Source organism: Takifugu flavidus, chromosome 8 (genome assembly GCF_003711565.1).
Source record: "Takifugu flavidus isolate HTHZ2018 chromosome 8, ASM371156v2, whole genome shotgun sequence".
Taxonomy (NCBI): domain Eukaryota; kingdom Metazoa; phylum Chordata; class Actinopteri; order Tetraodontiformes; family Tetraodontidae; genus Takifugu; species Takifugu flavidus.
The window spans coordinates 415,353-435,000 of NC_079527.1; the positions used below are offsets into that span (position 1 = coordinate 415,353).

The following is a 19,648-nucleotide window of genomic DNA, read 5'->3' on the forward strand; positions in this document are numbered from 1 at the left end:
CGCGCGAGTCACTTGTTTGTCATTTCAGGTTGTGCGGTCCTGCCAGAGTAGATCATCACCGGCGAACATCTCTGTTGAGGCGGCGCTCCGTCGCCCTCTGCCGGTTGCAGCACGGCACTGCGGGGGTTCCGGAGTCACGTGACTACACGAGGCGGTTTCTTTGTTCATTTTAAAAAGTTTAATGGACACAAAGACAGCACTGCTAGAGCCTGATGACAACTGGACACAACTGGTTCAGTCTCATTCTGTTCACAACCACAATGACGCCGTTTCCTTCTTTTGAAACTCTTATTTCAGGACCGATCAGGCCACCTGTTGAGGCTGCCACCTGAATATCTGGCCTTCTCCCTGTCCCGTCAACACGGCGGCATTTCACCAGCAGCGGTAAAAATGCAGATTTAGAGGTTTCGGTGGGAAGAATAAGACGTCTGTGAAGAAAGAAGTTTATCATCCCTCCTCCTCCGCTTGTGTTTGGAGTGAGACAGATGTGGAGTGTTTACCTCGCCACCCTTGATTCCCTTTGATCCTCCTGATCCCAGACGGGAGACGTGATTTCCTTTGATCCTCCTGATCCCAGACAGGAGACGTATTCTGGTGCAGCTGTGCAGGGACCCAAACCCCCACCTCTGCCTGGCTCAGCCCTTTATTACCACCCCGTTCGAAGGTCATTACAGGAGAAATGCACCACACTCAAGTCTCTTCTAGAACTTCACGATCCAGGACGGCACGCGGACCTGGTCTGGGCCTTTTCACCTTTAGACACCTTGTTTACCAGTCTCTGATTGGCTGAGTGGTTCTGACCATTGCTCAGCGTCCCTGAAGCCCTCAGAGGTGATCGCGTACCTGACGGTGGAAACCCTGTGACAAGGAGATTTCACGATGATAGCCAGACGCTGTGGCCCCTCCCACTGGAGGAGGAGCCTGATGGTGGCAGCGTGGCCCCAGCTGTCCCCGAGGGCGGGGACCAACTGGGACTGTGCGCCCTGCACCCTCGTGGTCATCTGGTTGGTTATCACCACTGCAATGTCGTGGCTGGTTGCCATGGAGAGGAGCTGCTGGGCGAAACCGCTGAGCAGGCGGGTTCGCTGCAGGAGCTCATCAAAGAGCGGCCGGAAAGGAGACGCCACGCTGTCGATTACCAGGAGGCGGACCCTGGGGTGATCGGACAGGAAGCCGGGCATCAGGTGAAGCTCCGCCAGCAGCTCTATGTAGTCATGACAACGGACCTGAGAAAGACCAAGCAGATGAGTACCCGAGTACCCGGAGCGGCACGACGGTCCCATGTGAGGAATATGGACGCATCATTACCACAAACATATTTGACAGGATGGACTCCACCGTGAAGGTCTCCATGGCAACGCGCTGCTCCTGGTCTTCCACCAGTAAGGAGCAGTGGTTGACGGCAGCAGCGGCCAAGTCCGCGACCCTCTGAACCAGGAAGCTGCCCTCGGTGTCAATGTAAACCACCTGACCGCCAACGCCGCCAAAACACCGAGGCACCTGGGCATCCACCGCCAGCTGCAGGCTGAGGGGAGGAGGCCATCAGACACGGGTAGGGACAACACGCTACTGGCACAAGTACACCTTCAGCCAACCCAACAGGGTCAGGTGGTCTTATTGACTCTAGTGATCGGTGTGTGTGTGTGTCTGACCACAGCTGGGTTTTCCCCACTCCTGGAACTCCACACACTTCAGTCACCCTCCCCACCGGTGCTCCACCTCCCAGAGCAGCGTCCAGCTGAGAGGAGAAGGTCACAATGCTCCTCAGCTCCTCCTCCTCCTTCTGCAGCAACTCCAGGGCTGTCGAGGAGGAGGAGGCTGCTCCTTCATCTGCTCTCCTCACTGCCTGCAGCACCTCCAGCGCCTCCTGCTGGTTGAGTGCAGCTTCTGCAGCAGTACAGTGGATTTCAGTTGAACATCTCAACACAGAAACACTGACATTTAAGCGTTTTCTATCTCAAACGTCACCTTTACTGAGCTGCTGCGGCTTGACGTGGAGGAGGTCGGTGGTGAACTGGAAACCAGCGCTGACCAGTTTAACTTTAACGCCGGGGTTCAAAGATAGACTTGACACGGGTCTTTGCATGTCCGCCCCTGAATGCTAACATTTACATATATTCAGACTATATTCACACTAAATTGGGACTATATACGCTTTCTGAAGCCACTTCAAAACATTCCGCCATGTCAGTATGCGCTGAAACCGCGTCTGCAAACCACCACAGAAGAAGAAGGCGGCTTGTCCATACGTCATCAACGTGCGACAGAGTTCACGTGTGACATCGGCATCGTAGAACCGTCGTGTTTAGTTGGGAATGTTTTAAAAGTCTCGGGGTGAGTTTCGCGTTTGGTTGGTTTGAAGTTAACGCGTTTTAAAGGTGACAAAAAGCAGTTTTTAAGTCTGACCACCCAACAGCAGTAACATGTTCCCGCGCGTACCAACATGTAATGTCTATGTTGTAACCGTATTTCACCACATATCGGCAGGTTTTACACCAGCAGCAGTAGCACATATAACATTTGGCGTTACATTAACTATATGTAATCAAGTGTAGAAGCTTTATTTATCCAGATGTTAAAGGGGAAGTTTAGCAGATGTTGGCAGGGACTCGAATCTGTGTTTTGTCTGCAGGGATATGGAGAGAAAGTTGGAAGAGGAGGAGATGAAGGAGGACCAGGGGGGTGGGTGTGATGATGATGGTGATGAAGACACCGACGATGATGAACGGATAAATGCAGATGAGGGTGGTGGGCACAAGGACACCGATGAAGACTTTTCTGTTGAGAAGAAAGTTTCTATTGGCAGAACGTCCGGTCCAGGCCAGAAGTGTGTTCCAGGCATCATCTACCTGGGCCACATCCCCCCAAGGCTGAGGCCCAGACACCTGAGGAACATGCTGTCCTCCTACGGAGAGGTTGGACGCGTCTTCCTGCAGCCTGAAGGTGAGGGACAAGTCAGGCGTTCTCGCTCTCCGCCAGGCTCTAAACTCCACGTCTGTGTCCTCCCCAGACCAGCAGGTGAGGAGGAGGAAGAAGAGGTCTGGCTTGAGGAGGTGCGATTTCACTGAAGGTTGGGTGGAGTTCAGAGACAAACGTGTGGCGAAGAAAGTGGCGGCGTCTCTCCACAACACGCCCATGGGAACCAAGAAACGCCAGAAGTTTTATTCCGATCTCTGGTCCATTAAGGTACCGTATTTTCACGACCATAAGGCACATCGTATTATAGGGCGCACCTTCAATTAACGGCCTATTTTAGAACTATTTTCATACACAGGGCGCACCGCGTTATAAGGCGCATAGCATAAAAACTACGGTAGTGCCTGGGGATTCATGACGCATTCAGTAGATCGAGCTGCGCTAAAGGGAATCTCAATAAAACGGCCAGATAAGTCGGTCAAACTTTATTAATAGAATACAAACCGGCATTCTCACAACTCCATTCACTCCCAAAATGAATAAACAGCTGTTTTATTAATTTTCCAGAGCGACGTAGTGTTTTTGCGTAACACAGTTCGTTTAATAACAGCGAGTTATAACAGGCAGTGCAACATTTTTATCACCTAGTGGATAGTGGAGTTTAATCAATCTTCGATTTAGTGCAACATTTTTATCACGTAGTACCGTTGCGGTAAATCAAACGTTAGTGCAAACACAATATACGGTAACTCGAACTCTCAAAGTAGTGCAAAGCAATAGCAATATAGCAATAGCAATATAACAACGTTGTTCAAACGGTAATGTCCATATTCACAGTATGACCAGCCTTGTTAAGTTGTAAACACACAAAAGAAACACGTCAAGCTCACTTTATCAGTTCATTCCTCATCCAGGAATCCCTCGAATTCTTCCTCTTTGGTGTCTGAATTGAACAGTTGTGCGAATACGGCGTCCAACATGGCCGGCTCCGTCTCGTCAAAGTCGTCATCAGGGTCAGTGTCGCTGGTGTTGTCTGGCATTTCAGTGACAATCCCTGCCTTCCTGAAAGCTCGGACCACGGTCGATGCCCAGGCATTTACGATCCACTGGCCGATAGTGACGTATGACGCTCGGCGCCGTCTCCCCGTCTTGGTGAACGTGTGTTCGCCTTCCGTCATCCACCGCTCCCACGCAGTTCGCAGTCTAGCTTTGAATGCCCTGTTGACACCAATATCTAGCGGCTGCAGTTCCTTTGTTAATCCACCCGGAATTACGGCAAGAACTGAATTAGTGTGCTTCACTTGTTTTTTTACACCATCGGTGATATGGGTGCGCATGGAGTCGCAGACCAAGAGGGACGGAGCTGCGTGAAAAAAGCCACCCGGTCTCTTGACGTAAATTTCTCTCAGCCACTCACTCATCTTTAGTCCGTTTAGTCTTTTTTACCTGGCGCAGGTCGTCTTGTTGCTTCCTCCACTTCCGCACCATTGATTCGTTCACGTTAAATTCTCTTGCCGCTGCTCTATTTCCGTATTCAACTGCCTGACTGATAGCCTTCAGTTTGAACTCTGCATCGTAAGCGTGTCTCTTGCAAGGAGCCATTTTGGGGTCTTTACAGACAGAAATGGTTTAGGACTGAATTTACTGCTGTTACTTCGGCCACGCCTACTGACTACGGTAGCCGCGATTAACCAATATTACCGTAATCCATACAAAAGGCGCTCCGGGTGAAAAGGCGCACCGTAGATTTTTTAGAAAATTCTAGGCTTTTAGGTGCGCCTTATAGTCGTGAAAATACGGTACCCCAGCAGGGCGATGGCCCACATCTCCGCCGCTGCTCCAGCTGCCGTACAGATGTTCTCGCGCTCCTTATCTTATTCTGCCGTAAAAATGAGATTCAACAGGAAGAAATGTTGTAATTGTGTCAGGAGAAATGAAGGGACATTTGCTACATAGTGAGGTGCCTGTTTAGAGTTAGCATTGTGACTCACAGTCGTCCAGATGAGTAGCTGACAGGCTAGCATCAGGGTTAGCTTCTCTCAGGTGATATAAAGACGATAGCTGTATTATCCAGATGTAACTGAAACATGGGAGCAGCTGTTCTTCTTGAAGCTGAGACATCTGTCCGTCCGTCTGTCTGCAGTACCTGCACAAGTTCCAGTGGACCCACCTGAGTGAGCGGCTGGCCTACGAGCAGACAGTGCTGCAACAGAGGCTCCGCACTGAGGTGTCGCAGGCAAAGAGGGAGACCAATTTCTACTTGAGTAACGTGGACAAGAGTGCTCACCTGGAGAAGCTGAGGAAGAGGAGGAAGCAGGAAGGCCAGCAGGTGAAGCTCTCCTCCAAACACCGCTGCGGCGTCCTGAGGCCACACTGAGTCCATGTTTGTGCATCACTGCAGGTGGAGGAGAGGACGTGGGACTTCAGCCAGCGCCAGACCGAGGAGGAGATCCAGACGAGGAAGAGGAGGAAGAGCTGCAGGAGCCAGAAACAGCTGGAGAAGAGCGGCCAGCTCCAGCAGCAGAGCCACTCAAACACGTCTCTGCTGGCCAAAATCTTCAGGGCCTCCACGGCAGACTGACGGTTGGGTTTGAACAGGTTCAGACCAGGTCAGACAGGCCGACAGGATGGACACAAGAAGGCTCTTTCAAAATAAAACAACCGCCCGGTTATATGTTTGTGTGTGTTGGGGGGGGGGGGGGGGTGAACTGGTTGTCATGGTGGTTTTGGAACTCTTTCATCCATTTGTGGGAGTCGCCCTCCATTAAATGACGTCACAACCTCATGAGAACTTCTGGGTTTTGGTTGTCGGGCTGTTCTTTTCTGACCCTCAAGCCGGGAACCCTTTGATGTGACCGCCAGCGTCTTATTATTGCTTTGATCTTTTCAGCCTCTGAACCGTTTATTTTGGCGCCACCGCCGATAGAAACAAGAATGTGGCTTAAACGTGTCTCCGGTCGGCCGGTAGGTCTAAATAAAAGTTTGATCCAAGGTCATCTCGAACCGGTCCGGTACCGGAGTGGGGAGGAATCCAAAGGCGTCGCCGTGTGACGTCACGGCGGGTGCCGTGTGTCTCTGCCGGGACGTGCCGGAGGAGCGGAGCTGATCGGAGCAGCAACATGGCTGCGGATTACTGGGAGCCCGAAGGTTCGGGCACTGTGTCAGACTGAACCGAGCCAGAGATAACCCGGGACGGACCGGGACGCTTCCTCCCGGTAAGGCAAAGGTTTCCTGACGGTCTGTCGAGGTGCGCAGCTCGACAGAAGAGCCCGCTCCGCCTCCGCGGCTGCTCAGGACGTAGACGGAGCCCGGCCTGCGCTCACGGCCGCAGGGACGTAGACGGGACCGCGGCTCTCGGAGCCGCCACAAAACGTTAGCTGCTAGCTGCTACACACAGCAGGTCCAGGGTGACGCGATGGGGGTCCCACAGACCGCCGCGGCAGATCGATAACCCGGCTGTCCGTCCGTCCGCCCGTCAGGTGTTAGCGGCAGGTAGATTACCTGTCCGTCCGTCCAGCCTTAGCCTGTTAGCCGTCAGGTAAAGAAGCTCTTATTGGGGTATTAGCCCGATAATCTCGAGCCTTTGGAGCTTCTTTGGCGAGTCCTAATGCTAGTAAATGATAACTACATGTTTATAAAGGCATGGCTGCGTAATAAGGATGTAATTACGCTGCTGGTGTGACCAGTGAGGAGCATCTGTGTGTCGACCCCAGGCCGGGAGTTGAACCTGCACCACTTGCTTCAACGCCACAACACTTTGACCATCACGTGCTCTCTGCTCTACCTGCCCAGGTGCGGTCTCCAGACTGGCAGCCCCGCCCCCCTCCGCGTCACACCCTCCCCCGCCCTCCCGCCCCCCGCTGATGGAGAGGATGAGGAAGATCAAACGACAGCTGTCCCTCACCTTAGGGAGGGGAGGGGCCGGGGGAGGGGACAGGATGCTGAATGACGCCATCAACCCGGAAGTGACATCACACAGTGACTCAGGTAACACACCTGTACTCCTGTACGCAGACTAACTCTGTGAGGGTTGGGTTAGTAAGTAACGTGTAACTTGGAACACACCTGAGTGTTTGGAGTTCTGTTGTGTCACTGTCCCTGTCGTCCCCCCTTCTGTCTGCATCCATCATCCCTCCATCCCATCATCCCTCCACCCCCCATCCCTCCATCCCCCATCCCTCCTTCCCTCCAACTCCTCTCCATCCCTCCATCTCCCCTCCATCCCTCCATCTCCCCTCCATCCCTCCATCTCCCCATCCCTCCATCTCCCCTCCATCTCCCCTCTATCCCTCCATCTCCCCTCCATCCCTCCATCTCCCTCATCCCTCCATCTCCCCATCCCTCCGACTCTTCTCCATCCCTCCATCTCCCCTCCATCCCTCCATCTCCCCATCCCTCCATCTCCCCATCCCTCCATCTCCCCTCCATCCCTCTATCTCCCCCATCCCTCCATCTCCCCATCCCTCCATCTCCCCTCCATCATCCCTCCATCTCCTCTCTATCCCTCCATCTCCCCTCTATCCCTCCATCATCTCTCCATCTCTTCTCCATCCCTCTACTCCCCTCCATCCCCCAACTCCTCTCCATCCCTCCATCTCCCCTCCATCCCTCTATCTCCCCTCCATCTCCCCATCCCTCCATCTCCTCTCCATCCCTCCATCCCTCCATCTCCTCTCCATCCCTCCATCTCCTCCATCCTTCCATCTCCCCATCCCTCCATCTCCCCTCCATCATCCCTCCATCTCCCCTCCATCTCCCTCATCCCTCCATCTCCTCTCCATCCCTCCATTCCCCATCCCTCCATCTCCTCTCCATCTCCCATCCATTTCTCCATCTCTTCTCCATCCCTCCATCCCCCCATCTCTTCTCCATCCCTCCATCCCTCCATCTCTTCTCCATCCCTCCATCTCCCTCCATCTCCCCTCCATCCCCCCATCCCTCCATCCCTCCATCTCCCTCATCTCTCCATCTCTTCTCCATCCCTCTATCCCCCATCCCTCCATCTCTTCACCATCCCTCCATCTCCCCTCCATCCCCCATCCCTCCATCTTCCATCCCTCCATCTCCTCTCCATCCCTCCATCTCCCCTCCATCTCCCCATCCCTCCATCTCCCATCCACCATTCCTCCATCTCCTCTCCATCCCTCCATTCCCCATCCCTCCATCTCCTCTGCACCCCTCCATCCTACCATCCCTCCATCTCCTCTCCATCCCTCCATCCCTCCATTTCTTCACCATCCCTCCATCTCCCTCCATCTCCCCTCCATCCCTCCATCATACCTCCATCCCTCCATCTTCTTGTATCTCATCTATTATTATCTTTGCCCTTCATCCATTTCTTCTTTCTCACCGTTTCATCCTCCTTTCTTTCATGTTTCTATCATTTCTGCACTGTTCCCTCCTTTACCTCCTTGACCTCTGACCTCCTTTACCTCCTTGACCTCTGACCTCCTTTACCTCCCTGACCTCTGACCCTCTGCTCTCCCCCCAGAGGTGGTCTCTGTTCGTGGTTCTTCTGGGGGGATGAAGGTTCGAGGCTCCTCCTCGTCGGTTCAGTCCCTCCTGCAGTCGTACGGCAGCTCTCTGAGGAAACCTCGCAGCCTGGGACGCAGCCTGAGCTCCTACCTGAACCACACGGCACGCCTGGGTACTGGCAGCACCACAGCAGCAGCACCAACACTACAGCAGCACCACAGCAGCAGCAGCACCAACACTACACAGCACCACAGCAGCACCACAGCAGCACCACAGCAGCACACAGCAGCACCACAGCAGCACCACAGCAGCACCACAGCAGCAGCACCAACACTACAGCAGCACCACAGCAGCACCACAGCAGCACACAGCAGCACCACACAGCAGCACCAACACTACAGCAGCACCACAGCAGCAGCACCAACACTACACAGCACCACAGCAGCAGCACCAACACTACACAGCACCACAGCAGCACCACAGCAGCAGCACCAACACTACAGCAGCACACAGCAGCACCACACAGCAGCACCACAGCAGCAGCACCACAGCAGCACACAGCAGCACCAACACTACACAGCACCACAGCAGCAGCATTACCGCAGCAGCACCAACACTACAGCAGCACCACAGCAGCAGCACCACAGCAGCAGCACAGCAGCACCAACACTACAGCAGCACCACAGCACCAGTAATACAGCAGCAGCACGACAGCAGCATCATTGCCGCAGCACCACAGCCCTGCTAATGCTAATGCTACGCTGCTTCTACATGCTGTGTTAATACCTTTGCTTTCTGTGTGTAACTGTGTGTGTTTGTGTGTCCAGAAATCGTCCACGAGGATGTGAAGATGAGTTCGGACGGAGAGAGTGACCCTCCATCCTCAGATGGTGTTCAGAGTCCAGTGAAAGTGAGGCTGAGGAACAAGAAGATCTCTACTGAGGTACACACACATACACACTCACACACATACACACACACACACACACACACACAGACACACTCGTGTGTTGTGAAGCTGTATTTGACCCCTCTGGACTCAGGATTCTAGTGTGGGCACAGCCGTACACATGCACATGCACGTGCGCAGTTCAAAGACACAGGAAGTCTTTTGCTGTGGTAGAAGCGCCCCCACGTGGGGAGGCAGTGTTGCCATGGAGACCCTCGCCACCATTCATGTTTGAAGCTCTCCACACGTTTGCAGATTGTGTCACACCTGTCCAAGTCGTGCTGCAGGTCTAGCCCCAGACCCGGTGGTGAACCTCAAGGTTCCCGTTCAGTTTTCTGGTTTCACTGCTCTGGATCCAACCTGCAGGGGGTTTGGGAGGAGCAGACCGAGGAGGCTGTTTCCATGACAACATTTCAGTTCTCGTCCTGTGTGTTGCTTCTGGTGCTAAACCTTGTCCTCATGGAACTCAAGGTCCTCATGGACCTCATGGTCTTCATGGACCTCATGGTCTTCATGGACCTAATGGTCTTCATGGTCCTCATGGACCTCATGGTCTTCATGGCCCTCATGGTCCTCATGGCCCTCATGGTCCTCATGGACCTCTTGGCCCTCATGGACCTCATGGCCCTAATGGACCTCATGGACCTCATGGTCCTCGTGGCCCTCATGGACCTCTTGGCCCTCATGGACCCAGGCCCTGTCAGCAGCTCTGCTCTTGTCTTTCAGGACATTAACAAACGTCTGTCTCTCCCGGCTGACATCCGCCTCCCAGACGGTTACCTGGAGAAGTTCAACGTGATTGGTCCGTCTCTTTTCGAGCAGCCAATCAGCAGGCGTCTTCACAGAGTGTCGCTGGTGTGTCCGTCTGTTTCTGTTGGACTTTGTTCAGTTGGACATTTGTTGCCTATTGTCCTTTAACTCTGCCTGTCTGTTTATCTGCAGTCAGAAATTGGTTTTGGCAAACTGGAGACGTACATCAAACTGGACAAACTGGGAGAGGTGAAGGTCAACCTGTTCACTTCTCACTTGGTGGTCTGACTGTTCTGACTGGCTGCTTTTCCTGTCTGTCTGTCTGTATCCCTGTCCCTGGCTACCTGTCTGTCTGTAGGGGACCTACGCTACAGTGTATAAAGGTCGCAGTAAGCTGACCGATAACCTTGTAGCTCTGAAGGAAATTCGCCTTGAACACGAGGAAGGAGCTCCGTGTACAGCCATCAGAGAAGGTATAGCCATGACCACACGTTGGCCTTCATCCTCCTCCTCCTCCTGCTCTTCATCCTCCTCCTGATCCTCTTCTTCCTCCTCCTGGTCCTCATCCTCCTCATTCTGCTCCTCCTCCTGCTGCTGCTCCTCCTCCTCTTCCTCCTGCTCCTCCTGCTCTTCCTCCTCCCCCTCTTCCTCCTTCTCCTCCTCGTTCTCTTCCTCCTCCTCTTCCTCCTGTGTAGAGCTCAGATTTAGCATCAGTGGAAAGCATCAATCAGGTTTGCAGCCGCTCAGATGAGAGCAGGTTCAGGTGGGGCCACAGGTCTCATGGATGGGTGTGTGTGCGCGTGCGTGTGTGTGTGTTTGTCTACGCGTGCTTCTGCTTATTGTTGTGTTTCCTCCCCTCAGTGTCGCTGCTGAAGGATTTAAAACATGCCAACATTGTTACTCTTCATGACATCATCCACACACAGAAATCCCTCACACTGGTGTTTGAGTATCTGGTGAGACGCACACACATACACACGCACACTTACACACTCACACTCACACACACGCTCTTGTTATTTGGTGTATGGATCTGAGGACGGTTTTTGTTCCAGGACAAAGATCTGAAACAGTACCTGGATGACTGTGGGAACCTCATCAACGTTCACAACGTCAAAGTGAGACCTGCCTCCATTCAGTCGTCATGGCGACCACAATCAGTTGAAGGCCACCACACTGTTACACATACTTCTGGTTCTGACCCAGATGGTCTTCTCTCTGCAGCTCTTTCTCTTCCAGCTGCTTCGCGGTTTGTCGTACTGTCATCGGAGGAAAGTTCTCCACCGGGACCTGAAGCCCCAGAACCTGCTGATCAACGAGCGAGGAGAGCTCAAACTGGCCGACTTTGGTGGGTTTGGACCCCCGTCGGTGAACGGAGCCACTTTTTGCTGTAATTAGCTTCACACGTGGAGGGTTGAGCCTTGCAGACCACAACACTTCAACGTGTGTTTCAGGCCTGGCCCGAGCAAAGTCCATCCCAACCAAAACATACTCCAACGAGGTGGTGACGCTGTGGTACCGACCGCCGGACATCCTGCTGGGCAGCACAGACTACTCCACTCACATCGACATGTGGTCAGTATTGCTGAAAGAACCTCCGGGCCTCTTGTGTGGAACCCTTCAACGAGCTGTCCTATCCCTGTCCCTGTCTCTGTCCCTGTCCCTGTCTCTGCCGTCATGTTTGAAGGGGTGTTGGATGTATCTTCTATGAGATGGTGACGGGTCGGCCTCTCTTTCCTGGTTCTACGGTGGAAGAGGAGCTTCATTTTATCTTCAAGCTGCTGGGTGAGAAGCAGTCAGGTTCATCCTCACTGAGAGGGAACGCCGTCGTCCTTACTGGTGCATGTTCTGTGTGCTCAGGAACACCCACGGAGCACACCTGGCCTGGGATCAGCTCTAATGAGGAGTTTGTGGCCTACAACTACCCTCAGTACAGAGCCGACAAACTGAGTAACCACACGCCCAGGTAGCGCAGTACCACCCTCCACCACACAGCCTCTATGGCGCTGTAACGCTGCAGAGGTCAAAGGTTGGCTCACGATTCTCTCGGGTCTGCTAGCGTTCACTAACGGCGCTGCTGTGTGTCTTTTGTTCAGGCTGAGCAGCGAAGGAGTGGATCTGTTATCAAAATTCCTGCAGGTCAGTGAACGCCAGGATTCCGACGTGGTTCCGATGTTTTCCATGTAAACCCATACGTTGACTTTTGAACCCGCAGTTTGAGGGGAAGAAGAGAGTCTCAGCAGAAGAGTCCATGTCTCACTGTTATTTCGGGAACCTCGGGAGGAGAGTGAAGACGCTTCCCGACAGTAAGAGCGCAGCATGTTTCCCTGCTCTTTGAGCCACGTGCGCGGTGGCGTCACCATCTCGCCCGTTGTCTTTTCAGCCACGTCCATCTTCAGTCTGCCGGAGATTCAGCTGGAGAGAGAAGCGGTGAGACCGACGGTGTCCGCTGACCCAGGTGACCCTTCCCTTCTCATTTGAAGCTGCCGCGCTGTCGGATCGGCCCGGAATAACGACACCTTGTCCTGCTTCTCTTCAGCTAACAGTCCTTCCAGGAGGCGGAGCCTGCTCTTCTGACATCATCGCGAGGCGGGTGTTAATCATGACCTCATCACGTGGGCCCAGACTGCTGCCTGTCCTCTGGAGGCGGAGTCTGCTTCTCCTGACCCCCATCCTGGAGGTCGTCATCACAGAGGAGCGGCCTCCTCTTCTCACCTTTGTCCACTTAGACGCCACCTGGGACTGGCGGCAGTCACAAGACCGGCCCTCAGGGAGACACGGGGAGGCTGGCTCGGCCGACGTCAGCGTGGGCGGGGGGTGGGGGGGGGCATCTTCACTTCACCACCTCGTTAACAAAGGGAACGTCTTTGCTGCTGCCATCGGAGGAGTTTGCACATGTGACATGTTGGAGGCGGAGCCAGTGCAGCTGTCACACCTGATCAAAACGACTTAAACGTAGAAGGAAAGAGAATCTGAAGCCCTCAGTCACCGCAGCTGTTTCCAGCTGTTCCCAGCTGTTTCCAGGAGGACAGGCAAGGCAATAATCACGGCGGCTGCGCGGCGCCACCCACAGGTCGCACCAGGTGTTGGAGTGAATTGTCTTCCATTGACTCATAAACATCGTATTTTCGACGCTCCAAAATCCTGCAAAATGTGGAATTCTGTGCAGCTTTGTTGTTCTGGAAACAACGCCGGGCCCGATGGGGACTCTGGGGGCCGAGCCGGGACAGAATAACATCCGGGCCGTGGTCGGCGCCGGCATGAGGGCGACGACGGGACGGCTGAGAGGTCGCCAGAGCTGAGTAACACCTGCAGCTGCTCTTCGGGTGTCTGGGCCCCGCTCATCCCTCCCCTACGCCGCCCCCACGCCGGCGTGCTAGAATCCGGTCCTATTTATGTGTTGTGTAGATCCTCGGGGGCTTTTCTTGGTTTGTGATCGTTTAAAGAGGATTCGTGCTTTTATTTTTAGTCTTTGTTGAGGGAGCCGGAGCACGAGGACACGCGAGGAAGGCGACCCTTCAGGTCCAAGACCCGGGACGGGGGGGGCACGCCGGAGCTTTGCCTCCCTCCCACTTCTTTTAGGACTTTCAGAAACATGAATGATTTTTTGTGTTTGATGTTGTTGCTAATGTGAATTTAGATTTTTCTAGCTGTGAAGAAGCGTTGATGTGAAGAGAGAGAGGCCGGAGCGTTTCTGGGGAGGTTGTTGTCCCCAGGAAGTGACCAGTCGCGGGGCAACGCAGGCGGGGACGGCTGCAGGTCCAGGACGGAGGCCTCCAGGTTGCCACGACAACGTGGCCTGACTGTTGAATGTAAACGTGCTCAGTAGTTTACAGTAACCTTGTGTACAGTTCTTAGACATAATCCTTCATCTGCCACATCGGGGGCTCACCTGCGTCTGTCCTCTGACCGTCTGCGTCTCTCAGCCGAGACCAGATCCAGCAGACGCTCCACGAGCCAACAGCCGGTTTCAAGCCAGCACCGAATGTTCATCCCCCACAGCTTCTGTTGGTATTGAAATCTGGTTCCGTTCGGCCCGTTTTGCACCCACCAGTCTGCAGCTCCTGGATCCCAGAGGAGAAGGTGGCCGATCCGGGTCCTGGTTTCCACGGATCCGCTGTTCTCTGCCGCCATCATACCAAAGTCGTCTGCAATATAAAGCGCCGCATGATGAGATTCTTCCAGATAACTTCTATGCTCTCTATGCTTCGAACCTTCTTCCATCTGCCAAGAAAGCACTGCGACGTATCTGATGCTATAACTGAGCTGCGTACTTGAACTCTGGCTCCACGTATGGCGAGCCAAGCGTATTCTCTTCCTGTGTACGATGCTCTTTACTACATGTATTCTGGATATATTTACAGTATAGAAAGACACATTAAAGCTCTTTATTTAGCACTCTTTGGGTGCTTTTGTTGTGTGTTTGAGGAGGAAGCAGCTCAGAAATGAGCTGGAGGACCTTGGTTACTGACGGGAGCAGGTGCGTCTCAGCACCAGTTGGGTTCCAACAGCCACACATGGACACTCGGATAAACGTGATGGTGTTTTGGCTAACTGGAAGTTCCGCCCTCCCAGTTAAACCATCCGAGATTCGCCCTCCGCTTGTGGGCGGCGTCTGCCCCGTGACATCATCGCGCGCCGCTGTTTCTATGGCTACGACGGAATGTTTGGTTGCGGCGGAGACCCGAGTTGAAAATCCTCAAGTGTCTTTTGCGTATAGGCGAGAAAGAAAAAGGTGAGTCACAAAGTCGGAAGACTTACCGATGTTTGGGGGAAGCTAAAATTAAAAAGTTCCAGCGTGTCGCGCGCAGACTCCAGACATATTTCACATTCCACATAATCTGTTTAGCTCATCATCATGTGATTAACACGTGACCGTGCAGTGAGGACGCATTAAACTGTTTGATCTAAAGAGCATTAACGAGCAGGGATAAAGTGGTCACACAGGAGAAACGCACTCAGGTGAACGGGATGATGGAAAATGACAGGTGACTAAATCACCTGCTCACACACAGAAAAGCCAACCGCGAGATGAGTGTGAATAAAGAAGAGTGTATTTATGTTGCAGACATGGAGGAGCACAGAGGAGGATCACAGCAGCAGGAGGAGCACAGAGGAGGATCACAGGGGCAGGAGGAGCGCAGAGGAGGATCACAGGGGCAGGAGGAGCACAGAGGAGGATCACAGGGGCAGGAGGAGCACAGAGGAGGAGCACAGCAGCAGGAGGAGCACAGAGGAGGAGCACAGCAGCAGGAGGAGCACAGAGGAGGATCACAGGGGCAGGAGGAGCGCAGAGGAGGATCACAGGGGCAGGAGGAGCGCAGAGGAGGATCACAGGGGCAGGAGGAGCACAGAGGAGGATCACAACGGCAGGAGGAGCACAGAGGAGGATCACAGGGGCAGGAGGAGCACAGAGGAGGATCACAGCAGCAGGAGGAGCACAGAGGAGGATCACAGGGGCAGGAGGAGCGCAGAGGAGGATCACAGGGGCAGGAGGAGCACAGAGGAGGATCACAACGGCAGGAGGAGCACAGAGGAGGATCACAGGGGCAGGAGGAGCACAGAGGAGGATCACAGGGGCAGGAGGAGCACAGAGGAGGATCACAGCAGCAGGAGGAGCGCAGAGGAGGATCACAGCAGCAGGAGGAGCACAAAGCTCTGCTGTGAGCACACACACACTCACACTTGCAGACAAGAGGCTAAAGAGAAAAGAAGCTATGCTAACGAGGCATGTTGAATTCTAACGTTATGGTGATGGAATCATTTAGGATGATGATGATGACATGATTTATGATCCAGCTGCAGGTTCCAGAGTGAAAACGAAGGGAAGCTGAGCTGTGGGACACCAGACTGGGGGGTTTAACATTAACTTTATTGTATTTAGAGCCCAAAATCACAAACGATGTTGCCTTGGAGGCTTTGCAAGCTGCACACTTGTGACCTCCTCTGTCCTTAGACCCTCAACCTGGGTCAGGAAAAACTTAAAACCCTTGTAGAGAGAAGAAGAAACCTGAAGGAGACCCACAGAGGAGCGACCCGTCTCCCTGGGAGGGACAGACGAGCAGCAGAGGCCGCTCGGAGGGAGGGAGAGCGCCGGTACTTATAGGAAACTCTGCGTTTAGATGGAGGCATCTTGTAGGGCCCTTCAGACCTGCAGGAACTCACTGCACCACCTCTAACCATATTACCACAGTGAGGAGGGACCCTCCAGCTACCTGCCCCCTTCCTGGCCCGCCCACCCAAGATGATCATGAATGTTTGTGCTTCCAGAGTCACCACAGAACTCCACAACTCTCCCTCTGAGGCTCGAATGGTCGCGATCGCCAACAACTTCCAGCGTCAGTATTCCCACTTGTTCCCCCAACGCAGACTGCTGCTGCTGTGCCTGGAAAATGAGAATGGAGTTCAGGTACCCACCGTTCCTCCACCCCCAAACGGACTTCTGACCCGTCTGACGTTGTCCTGTAATCTGCAGAAGTTTGTGTCCACCACTCTCCGGCCCACGGCACCAGAGCACCCTGAACTCCACCACTGGAGGGGCTGTGCTGCCTTTGTGGCCGACTTCCTGTCCCTGAAGCCCCTGGAGTCCCCAGTGAACCTGGTGAGGACGGATAACTTTTGTCCTGTCTGTTTTACAGGCCACCCTCATGCCTCCTTCTGTGTGTGTGTGTGTGTGTGTGTGTGTGTGTGTGTGTGTGTGTGTGTGTGTGTGTGCTGCTCCAGCCCCAGCAGCTGTTCTCACCCTCCACGGTGCTGCGGAGTCAAACTGCCACGTGTTTGGAGGCGGCGGTGCTGCTGTGCAGCTTGCTGATTGGTGCTGACTACCAGGCCTTCTGTGTGAGCGGCTACGCCAGCAGGGAGCTGTGTGAGTGCGACCTGAGCCAGCAGGAGTGCCCCCTACTGGACAAGGGTGAAAAGGTACTGGTGTGGCTGGTCAGGAGTCCTGGTTTAGCGGTTTAAACCTGATAAAGTTAACCACGATTCAACAGTTGGGCGAGGACAGTGACGTTCCTCCATCAGAACCAGAGAAAAGGTTCTTGTGCTCTGCCTCTTGTGTTTGCTGCTCAGGACGTGAGGCCGCAGGCGCAGCACAACAAGTACACAGTGAAGCCAAAGAAGAAGCTGCAGAGTCGCCATCTGCTGCAGCAGGATGTGAAGAAGGACAGAGAAGCTGCACTCACCCAGGAGCCACAGGTGATCCTCCACGTGAGGCTGGTCCTCCTCAAGGCCCGCTTGTTGGGGGTCAGGCTGGGTTTGTGTGAAATACCTGAAGGCAACCTTGACTGCAACAGACACTGTAAAATCAAATATTTGTATGAAAATAGATTATTTTCGCACCCACTTATCAACTAAAGATGTTCGAGTGCTCCAAATCTGATAAAACAACACAGCATAGAAAGGTTTTTGTTGACCACTTTAAAAGAGTCCAGACTCCTGTGGCCCTCAGCTGGATGGGGGGGGGCTGAGTTTTGTGCTGGGAACTCAGAGGAGGACCAGGTAGACCTGAGAGTACAGGTGGACGACTGGTGAGTGGCGAGGTCCTGAAGGTAGGGCGACGTTTGTCCAGGAAGGGAGCAGATGAGGGTTTTGTGCTCATATATACAGACTGTCATCAGGACCCTGGCAGTGCTGTTCTGGATATACTGCAGCTTCTGCAGGTGTTTCCCAGGAACCCCTGTGCAGAGCCCATTCCAGTAGTCCAGTCTAGAGGAGGTAAAGGCATGGATGAGCTACTCAGCATGTGAGCCTGGGTCAGGGTTGAGTCCAGGATGGGTAGGGGGCTGGGTGAGGGTTGAGTCCATGGGTAGGGGGTTGGGATGGGAACTAAGCTACAGGTAGACACTTCAATTTCCTCAATGTTCCTGTGCTAAACCTCAGAGAGGCTTTAGAGGGAGGAGTCGTTGGGCATGAGAGAGCCCAATGACCTTTGACCTCATTCTACTCCAGGAAGTCGAAGAGCGACCTGTTGACCCCCTGAGAGGTGTGCGGGTCCACTGCTGGGTGCTGGTGTTGTCAGGCAGCCGCGACATAAAAGGGAACCTCTTCATCGATGCTCTGAGTGGGAGGAGCTACTCCACCGATGACCCGAACTTCCTGGGCATCGAGAGCGTGTGGGACAACTACAACTACTACGTCAACATGCAGGACTGCTGCAGCGACTGTGCCGTAAGTTCACAGGGTCAAGACCTACCGACCCCAGGACAGCCTGGAGCTCACAGCAGAGGTCATCTGTGTGTGTGTGTGTGTGTGTGTGTGTGTGTGTGTGTGTGTGTGTGTGTGTGTTGTGTGTGTGTGTGTGTGTGTGTGCAGGACGTACAGTTTGACCTGGAAGATTTGGACCAGTGGGAACCCGTCTTGGCTGGAGTGTCCAGCAAAAAACAATGGAAGGAGAAAGTCTTGGAGAGGAAGAAGAACCGGTTCCTGGGAAAACTGAGCAGGAAACAGGAGGTGTGGCCTGATCTAAAAATAGACCCAAATGGGATTGTTCATGGATATCCATCATCCATCCATCCATCATCCATCCATCCATCCATCCACCCACCCATCCATCCATCCATCCTCCATCCATCCATTCATCCACGCATCCATTCATCCATCCTTCCATCCACCATCCTTCCATCATCCACCCATCCATCCATCCACCCACCCATCCATCCATCCATCCTCCATCATCCATCCATCCATCCATCCATCCACGCATCCATTCATCCATCCTTCCATCCATCATCCATCCATCCATCCATCCATCCTTCCATCCATCCATCCATCCGGTGGTTGTGTTACTGTTGTGTTTGTGTTTGGGTTAAAGGCGGACTTGAGCCCCAGGGTTTTCCAGATGCCCCAGTCCTGGAGCCGTTGCATCTCAATCTCACAGAAAGGTACTGCCACCACAACCTGAGGCTGTCCTCCGTCACCCCGTGTGCCTGTCTGTTTGTCTCAAACTAGTTAGCTGTTAGTTGAGGCCGAGCTTTCTGTATTTCAGACCTGGAGCACCGATATCCTGGGGGGAAGAAGGTGACACTCTACCGGAGAGCCAAGCTGGAGAAGTTTGCTCTGTACCTGCAGTCCGATGGTCTGCTCACCCGACTGACAACGTACAAAGACCTGAGCTGTGAGTGTCCTTGTGTGCAGGAGAAACACGTGGAGGCTCTTTTTCCTCTTTGGACCATATGTGTGTTGAAGGCACTGAGGTGGAGCTGGTGAAGGAATGGTATCGAGACAGAAATGACCATCTGGAGCACAGAGAATTCAACAAGGTCCTCTGTGTCACCACCGAGCACTTCCAGCCTGGACGGCCTTTCCACCTTTTGGGTAAATGCCAATAAGAGGGGCCCAAGAGTCCTCGGGGGACGTTTGAGTGAGGGACATGTGTGACCCAGTCCACAGGTCCTCGGATGGAGAGCATGTGATGGAGTTTAACAGCAGTGCCCGAGCAGACAGCTTGCTGCGGAGAGTGTTGTCAAGACATGAAATGACGGAGACGTTCGAGGGCCGCCTTGACTCCCTCTACTACCGCCACGTCAGCTTCTTGGTTCCAGACGGGCTCTCTGATGGGCG

At 53.7% G+C, this 19,648-nt stretch overlaps 4 protein-coding genes and 1 long non-coding RNA gene across 10 annotated transcripts in view; 3 read left to right on the plus strand and 2 right to left on the minus strand.

Moving 5' to 3' along the window:
- Positions 1 to 155: 155 nt before the first annotated feature.
- Positions 156 to 2,218, minus strand: rad51c (RAD51 paralog C). Its single transcript, XM_057041368.1, has 4 exons — positions 1,969 to 2,218; positions 1,653 to 1,887; positions 1,309 to 1,525; positions 156 to 1,226 (listed from the first exon to the last, which is right to left on the minus strand). Exons 1-4 carry the CDS (start codon positions 2,084 to 2,086, stop codon positions 756 to 758), a joined length of 1,041 nt encoding a protein of 346 aa, XP_056897348.1. The 5' UTR covers positions 2,087 to 2,218; the 3' UTR covers positions 156 to 755.
- abt1 (activator of basal transcription 1) lies at positions 2,099 to 5,701 on the plus strand. Its single transcript, XM_057041365.1, has 5 exons — positions 2,099 to 2,334; positions 2,633 to 2,943; positions 3,011 to 3,186; positions 5,060 to 5,245; positions 5,318 to 5,701. The coding sequence occupies exons 1-5, from the start codon at positions 2,099 to 2,101 to the stop codon at positions 5,495 to 5,497; spliced, it is 1,089 nt and encodes a 362-aa protein (XP_056897345.1). The 3' UTR covers positions 5,498 to 5,701.
- On the minus strand, positions 3,387 to 5,064 carry LOC130530317 (uncharacterized). The gene is made up of 2 exons (XR_008951809.1): positions 4,908 to 5,064; positions 3,387 to 4,795 (listed from the first exon to the last, which is right to left on the minus strand). It is a non-coding gene; the product is annotated as an uncharacterized LOC130530317 (long non-coding RNA).
- Positions 5,702 to 5,987: 286 nt separating the features above from the next.
- Positions 5,988 to 14,488, plus strand: cdk16 (cyclin dependent kinase 16). The gene is made up of 17 exons (XM_057041361.1): positions 5,988 to 6,131; positions 6,709 to 6,903; positions 8,408 to 8,563; positions 9,219 to 9,334; positions 10,067 to 10,195; positions 10,283 to 10,339; positions 10,449 to 10,563; positions 10,952 to 11,046; positions 11,146 to 11,208; positions 11,315 to 11,438; positions 11,545 to 11,665; positions 11,778 to 11,875; positions 11,951 to 12,056; positions 12,187 to 12,229; positions 12,306 to 12,396; positions 12,474 to 12,548; positions 12,630 to 14,488. Exons 2-17 carry the CDS (start codon positions 6,780 to 6,782, stop codon positions 12,665 to 12,667), a joined length of 1,551 nt encoding a protein of 516 aa, XP_056897341.1. The 5' UTR covers positions 5,988 to 6,131; positions 6,709 to 6,779; the 3' UTR covers positions 12,668 to 14,488.
- Positions 14,489 to 14,605: 117 nt separating this feature from the next.
- LOC130530290 (dynein regulatory complex subunit 7-like) overlaps positions 14,606 to 19,648 on the plus strand; it is an 8,791-nt gene continuing 3,748 nt past the window's right edge. For 3 of the 6 annotated variants that reach the window (XM_057041325.1, XM_057041324.1, XM_057041326.1), the window contains exons 1-12: positions 14,819 to 15,078; positions 15,159 to 15,753; positions 16,361 to 16,499; positions 16,566 to 16,691; positions 16,814 to 17,008; positions 17,159 to 17,284; positions 18,038 to 18,256; positions 18,401 to 18,538; positions 18,900 to 18,969; positions 19,074 to 19,202; positions 19,274 to 19,402; positions 19,471 to 19,648. The exon at positions 19,471 to 19,648 is cut by the window's right edge and continues 16 nt beyond it. In XM_057041325.1, the coding sequence (XP_056897305.1) occupies positions 15,072 to 15,078; positions 15,159 to 15,753; positions 16,361 to 16,499; positions 16,566 to 16,691; positions 16,814 to 17,008; positions 17,159 to 17,284; positions 18,038 to 18,256; positions 18,401 to 18,538; positions 18,900 to 18,969; positions 19,074 to 19,202; positions 19,274 to 19,402; positions 19,471 to 19,648 (2,051 nt within the window). In that variant the 5' untranslated portion in view covers positions 14,819 to 15,071. Of the gene's footprint in view, positions 15,079 to 15,158; positions 15,754 to 16,360; positions 16,500 to 16,565; positions 16,692 to 16,813; positions 17,009 to 17,158; positions 17,285 to 18,037; positions 18,257 to 18,400; positions 18,539 to 18,899; positions 18,970 to 19,073; positions 19,203 to 19,273; positions 19,403 to 19,470 lie in introns of all 6 variants that reach the window. The other 3 variants (XM_057041328.1, XM_057041327.1, XM_057041329.1) reach the window with 3 other exon arrangements.